Raw genomic sequence first — 15,368 nt, 5'->3', positions numbered from 1 at the left:
CCATTGATAATCCTGAAACGCCCAGATGATTGGCTCTTCGGTAAGGAATAATAGTCACCTGAAATTCTCTTAGAGTGTGCTAATTTGTTTTCTGGTTAAGGTTTAAAAAGGAAGAGGCAATTAGCTTACTAAAATTCCCCTATAATATTGTCTTCACTCTGATCTTCTGCGCCCCTTTCAACCTTGTCTGTAATATTAACTGCTGAGTCAGTCATACTGTAGTTATCTTGATATTTCTTTCTTTCTCCATGGTCATATAAGCACCTGAGGAAGAGAAGGAGTTCGCAATTTTTGGAGAATTGTCTTCCCATAAACTCCCACAACTGTTTGGAGTTTTAATGGACTAACAGTTTTTATATCACTTAGCAATATAAGTATATTACCTGGTATAGCCGAGTGGTAAGAGAACTGTAACTATTATTTAATAAGTGGCATGAAGATAACAATTTAGGTAGAAAAAACAAGAACAAAAAAAATTGAAAAACATTGTATAATAAAACACAAACTTAATTAGGATATATGTAGATATACAGCCCACTGATAAAGAATTGATTGAGTGGTATTTATTCCAGCAGCAGAGACAGACTTCTGTGTAGAATGATGAATGACCTATCAGGTGAAGAGGCAAATAAACTTAGCTTCATAATAATTAAAAACACTTTTCTGTAAAGAAACCCTAGATAGAACTTAAGCTTTACACCTTACTAAGTTATTGTGATTATTCAAAGATTTAGAATTGCAGTGTTGTGATTACAAACCCAAAGAAGAATTAGACATCCATTTCTTTTAATTCTGATTTATGGTGTGCCAGGCATTGTGGGTAGTGGGGATATTTAAAAAAAAAGCTAAAAAGCTCTCATGAACCTTCTTCTGAGTCTGATAGGGCCAGGTTCGAGTATGCATACATGCACAATGCGCTGTACAGGGACTTTGGAGAGACTAAGTGAATTTGAAGGTTAGAGAAAAATGCTGGCCACAGGGACTTTTCTTTTTCCATTCTGAAGACTTGCATGGTATATAGGAAGGCTTTCTGGTGGGGGTCAAGAACACCATTCCTTGCCTTCATGGGTCAGCTGTGATCACAGAGATTCCTGTGCCCCACCTCTTCTGCCGAACTAGCTCAGTTCGTCCTTCCTCTGCCTGATATTCCGTCTTGCTGATCAATGACTTCTTTCAAGATAGCTCTCGTGGAGTGAGTCCATTTAAGGCGACAGGGAAGATTTGCAGACAATGCACATTCCCCCAAGTTCGGAGAAGTGCTGATGTGAACTAAGAAGAGTACAAGTGGCATGGGCTTCCTAGCTGGGGCAGGAAACTTTTTGCTTTTCTACTTTTATTTTATTTATTCATTTAGAGTTTTTGTTTGTATATTTGGGGCTGGATCAAGATTTGAAGGCATGTCCTGTTCTGTACAAGCGTTTCTCTACTTTATGCTTGTGATGAAATGATTTACCTCATCTGCAGAATAGCATGACTGATTTATCTATGTCCAAGAAGAAAATTATAGTTGAAGTCTGAGTGTCTTTGAAACCATGGAGGAACGAGCTTGTGTTAGGTGGAAGTGAAGCCTCTATTGACCTGTGAGCCATGTATGTGCCAGCGAGCATCTTCTGAACCAGAGACATCCTACTCTAAGCAACAGAAGAGTTTCATGTTTATTGACAAAGATCCCTGTGTTAATGCTTTCAGCATTTTTTTTATTGTCCTAAGGAGTGGTGGGCTAGAAGGTGAATACATTGATAGGTGAGCTATCTCCATATGCCCATGGGCCATTACCCTGAGAGTCTTCTTTGGGAAATGATCTGACCAACATTGTCAATTATAAAAATGGAGAATTATAATTTTTCGGGCAGCAGGTCTGCCTGCATGGGTTACATTGAAATTTAGTAATCATGGGCATATATTGTTTTTCTACAGGCACGTGTTAAAGCATTAAGGCTACATTCATATTTTTTTTGCCCTTTGAGTACTTTGTCCTTGTTTTATCTGAAAGCATGTATTGTCAATACGAATGTACGTAATTCACTATGCCTTTATTATGCTAAGGGGAAATTTGGGCTTCAAGCCACTTGAGACTTTGACTAATTAACACTGATGTTCATGTATACATCGCATTGAATAGGAAAACTTAACTGGAAAGAAGTAAAATTGGATTGGAGCAGGATATCATAAGTAGGATGGTGGATCCAAATCCCCCCCCCTCTCTCTCTCTCCTCTGTATCTCTTTCTGTCTCTCTGTCAAACCTCCCCTCCCTCTCCCTCTTTCTCAGCATAGAGCTAGACAAAAGGAATGAAAATGTGACAGGGTACAGACCAAACTCAGGGGCTTAAGAGAATGCAGCCTTTTTGTCCAAACATGTGGCTTTAGAAATGCAGCATTTTTGACAGTTTAGGTTGGGGCACCCATTTATTCATACATTGTATTAGAAACATGCGTGTGTGTGTGTCTATGTGTGTGTAGTATGTGTGTATGTGTGTGTGTAGTATGTGTGTATGTGTGTGTGTATGTGTGTGTAGTACATGTGTATGTGTGTGTGTAGTATGTGTGTATGTGTGTGTATATGTGTAGTACATGTGTATGTGTGTATAGTATGTGTGTGTATATAGTGTGTATGTGTACTCTGTATGTGTATAATGTGAGGGGTATGTGCAGTATGTGCAGTATGCCTTCATATGTATTTGTGTCTGTGTGAGTGTATGTAATGTCTGCTGCTGAATTAGTAAATGGAATAATAATTTAATGAGCTTTGTCAATGATTTCTATTGAGGCAGTTCCTTATTTTTCTTTTTTTTAGCAGAATGAAGGGTAAGTTCAAGAAATGATAAATACATGTTGCAGGAGTTCTATGATGTCCTGTCAGAATGATAAGGAGAAGGATAGACTAAGGTTAAATGCTGAAACATATAGTTGTAGGGAAGCAGACCATACTTGAGCAAAGATACGGATGTAATAATGGGCTGAGCCATGCAATATTTTAGGAGGGACAGCCCAGGAGGGGACACAGGAGTAAAAGACCTCAGGTGGGAATTTGCTTCACATGATTGAGCACCTATCTTTGATTCTCTATTTGTTCAGCCTCAGAATGGAGATAACAACACTTGATCTTCTTGTCCTCTGGCTTGGGACTGACTGGAAGAGTTTGAGAAAGGCTGCTGGGCCAACCAGGCTCACTCCAAACTGGATAACAGATATCAGAGCTAATTGTAGCAATTTAAAAATGTTCTCAAATCAATGAGAGACGCCATGGAATTGTTTTCCTTTGATGCCCTTAAGTACCTAATTAATGTCTGGTTGATCCCAGGTATTTTTTACTGAGTGCCATGAGCCTTCACGCCTTTTGTAGTTCTGTGACTGGGCATGAATCTACCCACCAGACTATTCAATATATAAGATTTTGCTGCTGAAGTTTTCATATGCCTTCAAGTCAACCCCACACCACCCTGCCTAACTTGCTTCTGTCAGGTGACCTGATCCCTGATCCTGAGCTCCAGTGTTGTTGAGGAGGAAATTCCTTGGTTCTCCCCTTTTGAGATTTATGTCCCTTCTTTCTGGTCCTTGCCTTGATTAACCCCTCCACCCTCAGACTCTCCTAGACTGTGATCTGAGATCTCCACAGTGGTAAGTGACTTTGTTCTACCTCTGGAAGTGCTGATCTCCCATTGTGTGGTAACACTGAGGGGTGGGAGGTGTCTGCATTGTTTTAAGTGCTGAGATGAGAAACACCAAAACATCATCTGTACAGTGAAAGGGAATTGGCCACAATTGTTCTGTGTCTGGACCAGAAACCCAAGCCTTTCTAGTTCTTCTAGTGAAGACTCCGATGAGTACAGATAACCTGGTTCACCGAGTTTTGTGGCTTCTGTACAGTCATGTCAGTCTTTATAGCTTTCCGACACCGTATTTACCTCCCCACTCTCCTCCTGTCTGCTTTCCTTTCTGTTTTCTAAACTGGCATGAGTGAAATAAAGGAACAGGCCTGGTGGTGCAGACTTGGAGGCCCAGCTTCGTTTTGGAGATGGGGTCAGTTCCTAGCTAGCCAAGGTAACTTGGCAAGACCATGGTTCAAAATGAAATGTAAAGACAGTGCCGCAGATACAGCTTAATGATTCAGACCCAAGTACCATCAAATTATACTGCGTATCTTTATAAGGAGTTGCTTTTATTTTGGTTTTACTTCACTAGAGCTAGCTCTGAGTTGAGATCAACTGGAGTGGCTGACTGAGATCTCATTCTTCCAGACCATGGACTGTCACCATGGTGATGCAGCTCTTGTGGCTGCCAGCGATCCTCATGCACACTCCATATATCATCCCCTCCCCCTTTATTGATATACCTTATATATCTACATTTCTTACATTGTGGAAAACCTGAGACTTTTATTTCTCCTTCATAGATAGAGAAAACAAAGTGTCCAAAGCCCCATGGTGATTGGGCTAGGTCTATATCTTGGAATTATATTGACCTAGGGGATCAGTGCCCTCTTTTAGAGAATACATTACCTCTTCTAGAACACCATTTTCTATATCATCTTTCAGAAATACTCCAGGGCGCAGTTCTCTACATGGGTAGAATTACTAGCATTGTAAACATGCCTGGCCTTCCCTTCCTAACGATTCCCTCTGATCTGTCTGTAGCCCATCATGAGGGGATGTCTTACGTGCTTCCATGTACGGGGCTCAGGGTTTCCATTTGGTTGGAGTTTGATGTTACGGTAACCATACAGGCTTAATAGCATAATACTTTACCTTGAGGAAATCACCTTTTCTGTTCTGCATTTTAGGTATTTATTGTTCTGGTAGCTCAAGAACTATAGAAGACACACGCTAAGCCTCTTGAATGTGTTGAATTCTGCTGTAACTTCTATGCCTCTCTCTCTCTCTCTCTCTCTCTCTCTCTCTCTCTCTCCCTCTTCCTCTCCCTCCTTCCCTCCCTCCTTCCCTCCCTCCTTCCTTCCTTCTTTCTTTTGCATGTGGTCACCGATAAACAACAATACTGAATGTTCTGAGAGAACTGAAGAGGAGCCGATGAGAGGATGGTTCTCCTCAGCCCTGTCCTCTGACTTTAACCACTGGCCTATTCACATTTCCTTGTCTAAAGTCAGTCTGCCTCTGAATGTGCAAATGCTGGCTGTGTTCAACACAGAGCACTGAGCAGAGAGCAGAGGAAACAGTAATATCAAAAAGGGGCCGTATTGGAGGGAAGATCTGAGGTCCCAGGAAGAGGAACTTTCCCATAAAACATGGACACTTGATTGGCAGAGTCAGTGAAAAAAAAATATACCAATTACATAAAGCAGGATGTCATCCATCAAGGCCAACATTTTAACTTTCTCTAGTCCAGGCCATTTATGATTTGTTTTTTGTTTGTTCAAGATTCAATACTCGTGTGTAAAAATAAGACATGGATTCAGCTCTGCCTGTTAGGTTCAAGAGAGCCTGAGCTGAGGAGAAAAGGGAGAATTCTAGGAGCTGAGCAGAGAGGCATATCTTACTCTCTTTCATGTTTTCTTCCCCCTATTTGGATTAGTTGTCTAAGGTAAATAGGGTGACTGCCTTTTACTGAAGCATTTAACGTTTCCAATGTCATCTGTGCTATCCAGTTTAAGCCACAAGCCAAATCTTTCTCTTTTCCAGGGCAACTTTTCCTTCCAATTCTGCCGAAGGTGGTCCAGGCCTCACAGTTGGTTTCCTCACAGAGTGCCACAAGATGGCGACAATGTCACAGTGGAGACCAGTCACCTGCTACTGCTAGATGCGAATACAAGTCTCCTGAACTCCCTGCACATTAAAGGTCTGTGGTATTCGGACAGCAAGGAACAGCACTCTTTATGATCCTGTCACTCACCAGGCATGGGAAGGAGGGGAGGGAGGGTCCTGAAGAAGTTTTTACATTTGATTGACAATTTATTTTGAAACCAAATTTAGACTTTTTTTTTTTTTTTTTTTTTTTTTTTTTGTGAAAGGGGAGACATAGTCAGAGAGGTTCAAAGTGAAAGGCCATTCTTTTTGGCTTTTTCAAAACTCAGAGCTTAATTATTTTAATTCTTTTCAAAAACAAGTTAACAGTGTTTCCCAGGAGCAGCTGCTGCCTTGCCCAAACCCTTTGTAGTCACGCTTATCCTGGGCAGCCCCCACAATATAGCAAACGCCTTGAAATTGGTTAATGCTGCTGCCTTTGAAATCCTCTGCCAAGAAAGCAATGTCTTCCTGCTTTTCCCCTGTTGTGGTTTTGACTTCTTGGTCCCATGGAAAGTCATATAAATAGGCTTCCTTAGTGCAAAACGGTCCACATAGCTCTAGGGTGTAGGAAGTTGGCACAGCCTGAGAATTCAAAGTTTGACTCATCTACAATGTGGCTAAATGAGTCACTTTACTCTTTTCATATTTACTTCTGTATCTGTTAAATGATTACCGAACACGCTGCCTACTTCAGAGGATGATAATAAGAAATGGTGGCTAAAGGGCCTTTTCTCACTGTCAAATGAAAATTGTATGTAAGAAATGCTTAATTTTGGATGCCTATGACACTTGAGGCTAAAACACTAATATTTACTATAAATGCCTTGAACACCAGTGCACGGATAGACTTTTGTTGAGTAAGAGTACACACACACACAACCAAGTCTTCTTTGGAAGAAGATTATCTAAACCACCTTTGATATGTTTCTAACAGATCGAATCAAGTTTTTTTTTTTTCTGATCAGTTATTGTGATAGTCTATATTCTGGAAGCTGCTCTTAGCTTTCCTTTTGTCTCAAGAGAGAAAAGTTCTTTGTCAAGTCAATTAACTCCTACTCTTTAAGAGGGAAATTGTCTGCAACATTGAACTTTTGCCTTGTTATTGTGCTTTTTGTATGTACGTATGTGTGTATGTATGTATGTATGTATGTATCTTTGTGGCTATAGGGATATGATATATATGGCTTAGTGGCTATGGGAATGTATGTATGTATGTATGTATGTATGTGTGTATATATGTATGAGGCTTAGTGGCTATAGGGAGTGTCTATCTATAAGCTGTTATGAATATTTGAAAGACTAATAATGACAAAGTAAAATCAGAGTCTTAAAACTGTATCTCAAAACTTGCTTGCTATGCTTTGAACTGGGACCATGCCCTCAGAACCCAAATTCTGGAAGAGGATGGGATACTCTGCAGCTACCCAAGGGCCTCAGCCTTTTATTAATACCACCATTTGGGCGAAGCTTTCTGATTCAAAGTCCTTGATTTCTAAGTCTAGTACCTGGATATATGCTCATTTCCTCATAATGTTTAATCAATAAACAATGTTGAAAGAACAAGATTTGAAAGAGGAGACATCAGATGGGCATCAAAGGGTAGGACAAAGGATCATGTGCACCAAGTGTGCAGCCTCTCTCTGTAGATTCACAGATGTCCACACACTTTACCCCCACTCATGATGTCCCATGTGTGCCCTTCTTAGTTTAGACAACATTTCAGTGGTGCATAGAGTCAATGGGCTGTATTTGGGATGACAGATTCTCATTCTGGGGAAGTGAAAGTCTGAGTGGAATGGAAGAGTAAGGAGTGGATATTCGCTTCCACATACATGGTGTACACGAGTTCTTGGCAGGAGGAGAGTTACCTCCGGGGAAACAGATTTTTATCACAGAGACACGAGTTGTGCATCTAGAAATAATGAGAACAATGAAAAGACACATCAAATTTTGCTCAGCAGATAATTTGTGAATGCTTATTATGTGGCCTGAGAATTCTCTGTGATACAAGAAAAAGTGAAGAAAATTATTAATACTTAATGCCAGTAACAAGCAATATTACCAGAGGGAGAATGGCTAGGGGAATCAATATGACAGACTAAAGTTTCTAGTTCTAAGGCAGTTGCTGGATTGGGGCAGCAAAGTACAGTGAAGAGTGGGTAATTAGGTCAGGGAGGGTATGTGATTAGAGTTGAACTGTTGAGAGGATTCAGAGCATGCCATTTTGGAGGTGGGATAAATAGCTCAAGTTAGTAAAAAAATGCTTGCTGGGCGGACACGAGAATCCAAGTCCTATCTTCAAAACTCATAGGAAAGTGCCAGGTGTGGTGACATGCACTTGTAACCCCAGTGCCAGGGACACATACACAGGCAGATCTCTGGGGCTCTCTGGTCAGCCAGTTTACCCTAACTGGTGAGAGCTCCATGGTAGGAGCCACCCTATCTCAGGGAAGGTACGTAGCATTTCTGAGAATGACCACCAAGGCTGACCCACATTCACATGAACATGCCTACCTGTTCTCACACATGCATGAAAGGAAGCATGCTATTTATTTCAGACTTGTGGTTTGGTCACACGGAGAATCAGAGAGAAACTTCCCCACCTCACTTACCAAGATTTCATGAATCTAGTTGCCAGGCCACTGACAGATGTTATTCTTTGTTTCACATACTATCCACTGGGGATTCCTGGTGTCTTAATCCTCACCAGGCTTCTTCAATATCTGCACTTACATTGGTGCTATTGTAGTCCTGATCACTGTAATTTTTGGCAGGAGTTACTACAAATCACCTCTAAGTTCTTCCAGTGCTCTTAGTCTCTGTGTTACATATTAGCAGAATCTCAATTCCCTTTGTAATAGCAAGACAGCTGAAATGCTGTGTGTCCTGGCTCCGTTTGTAGCTGTGCATAGGCTTGTGCTAACATCTGGCCAGGAAGATCCTAGAGAATAGATATATGGGATATCTGGGGAGTTTCTTAAATTAGAGCTGATGCAGTAGGAGGCCTGCTTATACTTCATGTCTTTCTCATTTCCTGTTACGTAAATCAGACAGCTGAATCAGTCACTGTGTTAGATCATTAGGTGGTTTAGTAAGGATGGGAAGAAAGAACGTAAAAGGAATGTAGGACCTTGAGGACTCTGGAGTTGCTGTAGTAGTATTGTGCTGTCCATTTATTGTTATTATTATTACTGTTACCATTATTATTAATTTATTTACTTTATATCCTGATCATAGCTTCCCCTTCCTCCTCTCCTTCTAGTCCCTCCCTCTCATCCCCGCTCATCTATGTCTCCTCCCCTTCTGCTTAGAAAAGGGGAGATCACTCATGCTCAAGGATATCAACTCGCCTTGGCATATCAAGTTGCAGTAAGAATAGGCGCCTGCATCTTCTACACAAGGCAGCTCAGTTAGGGCAAAAGCATCCAAAGGTAGGCAGTGTAGTCAGAGACAGTCCCTGCTCCTGGTTTAGGAGTCCCACATGAAGACCAAACTGCATAACTGTTACATATGTAGAGGCCTAGATCTGTCCATGTGTGCTCTCTGGTTGGCAGATGAGTCTCTGTGTGCCCCTATAGGCCCAGGTTTGTTGATTCTCTAGTTTTTTTGTAGTGTCCTCAACCTCTCTAGCTCCTTTAATTCTTCCTCTCCCTCTTCTGAAGAATTCCCCAAGCTCTGCCTAATGTTTGCCTGTGGGGCTCTCCATCTGTTTTCATCAGTGGCTGGGTGAAGCCTCTCAAATGACAGTTGTGCTAGGCCACTTTTAAGAATTAGAATACTTTATTTATTTTTTGAGAATATTATGTATGCATACAGTTGTGATCACACTCCTCCTCAATTCTTTGCTCTAACTCCTTCCAGAGCTACTACTCAGACCATAACTCCCCCCAACGTTCTGTTTTAATAATCTTCTGAATCTAAGAAGACAACCACTACCGACATAGGTGTGGGAGCATCCACTGGAGCATGGTTAACTTACCAGGTGCTATAACCCTGAAGAAAACTGACAGGCCCTCTCCCAGCAGCCAACAGCTCTCTCTATATCCTGAGCTTGGGGTGAGAGCTTATAATTCCCTTCCTTCTCTATGCAGGACTAAACCCACTTTTGAAATAAGCCATTTGGATGAAAAGTAAGATTTCTAGTACTGAATCATTGCAATTTGCCTTTTGTGCTACATGCTAAGGTTAGCTCCATCAGTGTTAGCTCATATCTTCTAACAATGTCATTTTCTGTTGTTGCTTCATTCTTAAAATCCCTCTAATGTTGTCCTGTCTTACCAAGAGTAGAACCCAAACCCCTTACTTTTTTAAATCTCAGATTTCTTCTTTGATCTTGTCATCCACAGTCACTCCAAATAGGTACATGGGAATACACCTGTCCTTAGACCTTCAGGCTAATTGTCCTTTGTCACCTGGATTCATGTAGCTGGCTCATTGGGTTTTTATGCCCTCTAAGAAACGATAAGTCTATTAGAAGAAGCTTACAGGGCATCCTTTTCAAAATTACAACTACCCCTTTGATTATTTTCTATGTAGTTCTTGTTTTTATTCTTTATAGCATTTTTTTAATCTCATGCCATGTTTTACATGTACTTGTTAGTCCAAAGTATGTTCCTTCTCCTAGAATAATCCCCAAACCAAAGAAATTCACTTTGTTTGCTGTTTTCTAGAAAAGATTCAGAACAGCATGGGGCAAAAATGGGGGCTCAAAATCTGCTGGGTGATTGTCACGTGAATGGGCAAGCAGATGGAATACAGTTCAAGTTTTGGGTGAAGTGTACTGTGTACATTAAAAGACTTACTGCTTCCTTGACTGCAGTCTTTCCCAGTTAATTTATTTTCAGACTCCTCAATTGTTCATACCTATGCATGTCTACACATACATGCATGTATGGATGTACACACATGTACACATATATTATACATGTACTATATACAGACACACATATGTGTACATATGTATAATTATGGGTTCACAAGAGCATAAAATCCTTTACTAAGTTATCTTTCTGCTTCCAAAATATGGAGAGGAGTGTCTTTTCTGGTGAAGAACTCCAGTCCTCAATACATAATTTATATTCTATGATTCAGTTTTGATCCATAGTATGTACGGATAATAAAGAGGCATTCAACAAGATCAAAGCATTGTCACAATCACCAGGAGCAACTCAGTCTCTGGATGTCTCTTATGGTCTTTAGTTTTCATAGCCAGGAAGCGAATCTGAAAAGAGCCGAGTAAAATTTTCTTTTAATTTTCTCACTCAAACTACAGGCTGAGATAAACTAGGAATAATGTCAAGACTGCAAGAGTTTCTTCAAAAGACTTTAGGGGCCCGAATCTGAAATACTATAGTGTACACATGTGTGCATACTTGTGCGGTGGGAGGTGGGAGATACGGGAGGGTGGACAGAGTGTCCCTGCCGGCTTTGTTCTTCAGTCCCTCTCTGCATCATGTCTGGGAGAGTCTCTAACTGAATCTGGATCTCACTGACTTTGCTAGACTGGCTGGCCAGTGCCTGCCTGGATTCTTCTCTCTCTGCCTTCTCAATGGTGGGATGACAGAACTACCCTATAATGCTAAACTTTCTTTGTGGGCGCTGTGAACTGAGGTCTCCCCATACCCTTCCTTTCAATTACTCTTAAAGTGTATTGAAATAAGCCAGGTTTTTATGGTCATGATAAATAAATTCAGATCCATCTACTTCTGTTTTATTTTGTTTTGGAGTGCAAAAACTTTCCCCTGCTGATCTATTTGGCTGCCCCTCTTCACTATTTTCTTATTCTAATTTGAAAAAGACACAAATTTGCATTTCTTACTCATCTCTGCAACTCTCCAACTCCCCCTTTTCCATTTTTGTATTTTGAGGCAGAGTCCTTAGGCAAAACAGGGTTCTAAATCCCCACAGTGGAAGAGGGCGTTGAACTGATTCTTCTGCCTCTGGTTCCTATTGCTGGGATTATAGGCAGGCATCCCAGTGAAGTGCTGCGGACGGAACTCTGAGCTTTCAGCATGCCAGGCAAGTCCGCTATTGCCTGAGCACACGCCCAACCCCCAACTTCTTCTTTCTTAGTTATTAGGGATACTGTTAAACACAAAAGAGAATTAATCAGTTATTACTAATGAGTTGGGGTGGAAGCAGGCCTACTGCCTTCATTTCATTAATTATACTTTTTTGTTCTTTTATGTTAAGATGCTCAATAGCTATAGGCATTTCTGAATTAAAACTTATCATTTTTATTCCAAGTAATTATGAGGAGCAATAAAAACAAAGAAGGAGAGCTACCCTCTCTCAGAGCCTTATGCATCCCAGGCAAAGATTTTCTGCAGTTGAGGAAACATTTATATTTCCTGAATGAGGCATTGAATCTCTTTCTCATCTGGTGGTCAAGAAGCTTGATGTTAAGTGGCTGAGAGATAATAATTAACGAAGAGTTAATTAGGGGAGGTTAGACTACCTTTAGGATGTAGAGCCTTTATATTTTAGATATTTCTGTGTCTTTCACTCATACATACATACACAAAACTGTGATAGATATGAGCCAGTAGATACATTAATTTGTTTGATTATCCAGTGAGTATATGTGTATATAAATGTGTATGTATGTATGTGTACACACACATGTAAATATAGAATGAAAACATCCTATTTTATACCATAATTTCATATGATATAAATGATGACATGTTGCAGTTTCTTATTTCTCCCAATGCCATTTCTTTTTTTTTTTTTTTTTTTTTTTTTTTTGGTTTTTTTTTTTTTTCGGAGCTGGGGACCGAACCCAGGGCCTTGCGCTTCCTAGGTAAGCGCTCTACCACTGAGCTAAATCCCCAGCCCCCCAATGCCATTTCTTTAAAATGCTTTGAACAGAAACTTGCTTCCAATTTCCATCGCTGCTTAGTAATATACTTCTTGTTCTTAATGTGATTTTCTATTTCTTGGTCTACTGGTGTATACCAGGACAGTTAAATGCTTGGCCGGCTTTCAAGCCAGAAGGAACTGAGTTAGATCCAGACCTCACCATCCGCCATCTCTGTGACCTTGGTTAAATTTAGAGCCTCTATAAGCCTCAGGATTCTCCTTTCTGGGGGAGTACCAGGTTATATTGACTTCAGAAGTCAAAGCACGAGGAGCAAGAGCAAGCACTCGTAACCTTTGTGAGGTGGTGTTACTGCACACTCCCCAGGTCACGAGGGAGGTTTTGGGTTAAATGAGGAAATATTTTAAAAGCCATTAGTTTTTGACAGGGCCTGGCCCAGAATAAGAACTCAATTAACTTTAGTTGTTTCTTTTGGACTTACAGAGATAACAGAGGAGATGGCTGAGAATCGGACCCAAGTTAAAACGTTATTTCCAGATAGCAGCTGCGTCTATATTATAAAGCAAACTGGATTACTGAAAGAATTAGTTGGATAATAAAGACCTTGGATTGCTTTTGCCCCTGTTATCTTCAGGATGTGCACTGAAGTGTTTTTCTTTGCTTTGCAAGAGAAGAAAGAAGAGGAGGTGGATACAGTAGAATTGTCATCTGGCTACCTCCTTTCTCCCTGTTACTCAGACGCCATGAGTCCTATGGGTTCTCTGGTGCAACTGGGGATGGGGTCTCATTCCCCTAAAGATGTTTGCAGTTCACAGCTTTAAGGATCTTTCGGTTCTATTATATTCAGAACTTGTATATTATCAAGATGACTACCACTGGCTTCTGGAGATGAAGCTTCATTTCTTTTAAAAAATATAATATTTGTGAATTATTTTTGGATTTCCCATACATGCACATAGTGCATTTAATTGTATTCAGTAACCATTACTCCATACAATCCCTCCCAGATCCAACTTCTACTGCAGCCCCTCTTCCTGCTTCTTTCCCCTTTCCAAAAATAATGCCCTGAGTCCAATTAGTGTTGTTGAGACCGTGGGGGCATGCCTGATTTAAAAAGAAATGATTTTGTTTCCCCTAGCAGCTATCAGTGTTCAATAGATGCTCAGCTGGGGCGGGGACTCGGGTGCCCCTCCTCCTTCCGTGCTGGACTCTTGACTGGCTTCTTTTGTGCAGATCTCGTGCCAACGGCTACAGCTGCTGCGAGTTTGTGAGTGTTGTGCCCTTTCTCGATCCACTGTCCAGCCCATTATCAAATTTCCTCATCTTTGGGGGGCGGGGTTTAAAGTACATTGTCACGTGCTGAATCCAGCATGCCTTTCTGCCCCTGATTTGTCAGTGAGCTCCTTGTAGTACCTGAGAAAGCAACATAAACGGAGAAGTCATTTTGTCTCACATTTTGAAGCGTTTGTTGTGCTAAGAGAGGCATGGTGGCAGAACGGCTTGCTAGGAGAGCAGGAGGCAGAGGAAGGAGCAGAGGCCAGAGAATGATATAGCCTCCAATATATTCCCCTAGTGACCCAAGGCCTCCTACAAGGCCCTACATTCTATGTCTCATCAGCTCCCAGTGATGTGAGTCCATCAGGGGACTAATCCATTGCTCAGGCCAGAGTCCTCAGTATCTGATTGTCTCCTTAATGGACGCACACACTCACCCTGCATCTGCTTTTCTATTCTTGGCTCAATTAAGTTTACAGTCTAGACTGAGCTTCTCTCCAGGGAACTGTATACATCCTTGCTCTTTATTGACACTGACCTAACCTCAGATTCCACTGGTGCTTCAGATCCACGATACAAGGGAGTGGCACTGAAATTCTGCAAACAGGGCTTCTCTGCTACACCACTTGTCGATGTGGTTATCATGTTTATTGGTCACGTGGCAGGCCGCTCAGTACCTGCAGAAGTTATAGACAACAGCTCGGGTCGAAAAGAAATGGGTCTGATGATAGCATGGAATTTTGTTCATATTGAAATGTTCTGTATTAATGTTTCTTTCTGGAATCGGATGTCTTGGTTAATGCTAGATGTTTGGAAGCCAGCCAAATATGTTCCAACTTGGTAAACTCAAAATGACTTACCTGTAAATTGCTTGTAAAAGAAGACTTAACTATTTCCTTTCTTGGTCAAAATATGGCTACCCTTGCTGCAGAGGATGATGCAAAAAATTGACTCACTAAAGTTTGGTCAGCAAGCTGGACCCTGGGTAGAATTTGAGGCAGTCACAGATATTTTAGTGGGTGTGAGTAAGTCCGTTTGACCCTGATTAATGGCAGCTCTTTCACACTGGTAGAAAAAAAATAGTGGATTATAATATGTCTAGTCCTATGGATGACAGCAAGAGGAGAAGGCACTTGTACTGCCCACATTTGCAAGCAGGTGTTCCCTAAGGTCCCAAGAAGAAGCTTGATTAAGTCTGCACCAGAAAGTATTAACAAGGGGTTTTGAAAATTACATGTAACTTCCTTGCCTTGGATGGCTTTGGGTTTTCAGCCTTTTCCTGGTGACAGGTTAATGTACCTTTCATCATGAGAACACACTCTATGTAAGGCTAGGTGGACCACTGACAGAATTTGTAATCTAATTAGCACTTGATTTCTGTTCGTGTCAGTGCATGTGTGTCAGAGTGTGTGCAGGGATTGTGTGTGTGTGTGTGTGTGTGTGTAAAGGGTTTAGGACAACTTTGAGTGTTATTCCTTAGGCTTTGCACACTCTTATTTTGTTGTTTTCCTTTGAGACAGGGTATCTTACTAGG

At 41.1% G+C, this 15,368-nt stretch overlaps 1 protein-coding gene across 1 annotated transcript in view; it reads left to right on the top strand.

Moving 5' to 3' along the window:
• The window catches only part of Pkhd1 (PKHD1 ciliary IPT domain containing fibrocystin/polyductin), a 490,001-nt gene that overhangs the window by 142,751 nt on the left and 331,882 nt on the right, over window positions 1-15,368 (top strand). Inside the window, exon 36 of the mRNA XM_087568149.1 lies at window positions 5,635-5,791. Within this exon, the coding sequence (XP_087424275.1) occupies window positions 5,635-5,791 (157 nt within the window). The remainder of the gene's footprint in view (window positions 1-5,634; window positions 5,792-15,368) is intronic.

This window comes from Rattus norvegicus, chromosome 9, assembly GCF_021556685.1.
Source record: "Rattus norvegicus strain SHRSP/BbbUtx chromosome 9, alternate assembly SHRSP_T2T, whole genome shotgun sequence".
Lineage (NCBI taxonomy): Eukaryota > Metazoa > Chordata > Mammalia > Rodentia > Muridae > Rattus > Rattus norvegicus.
Note: the sequence above shows the minus strand (reverse complement) of the source record. Positions and strands in the feature narration are given on the sequence as shown.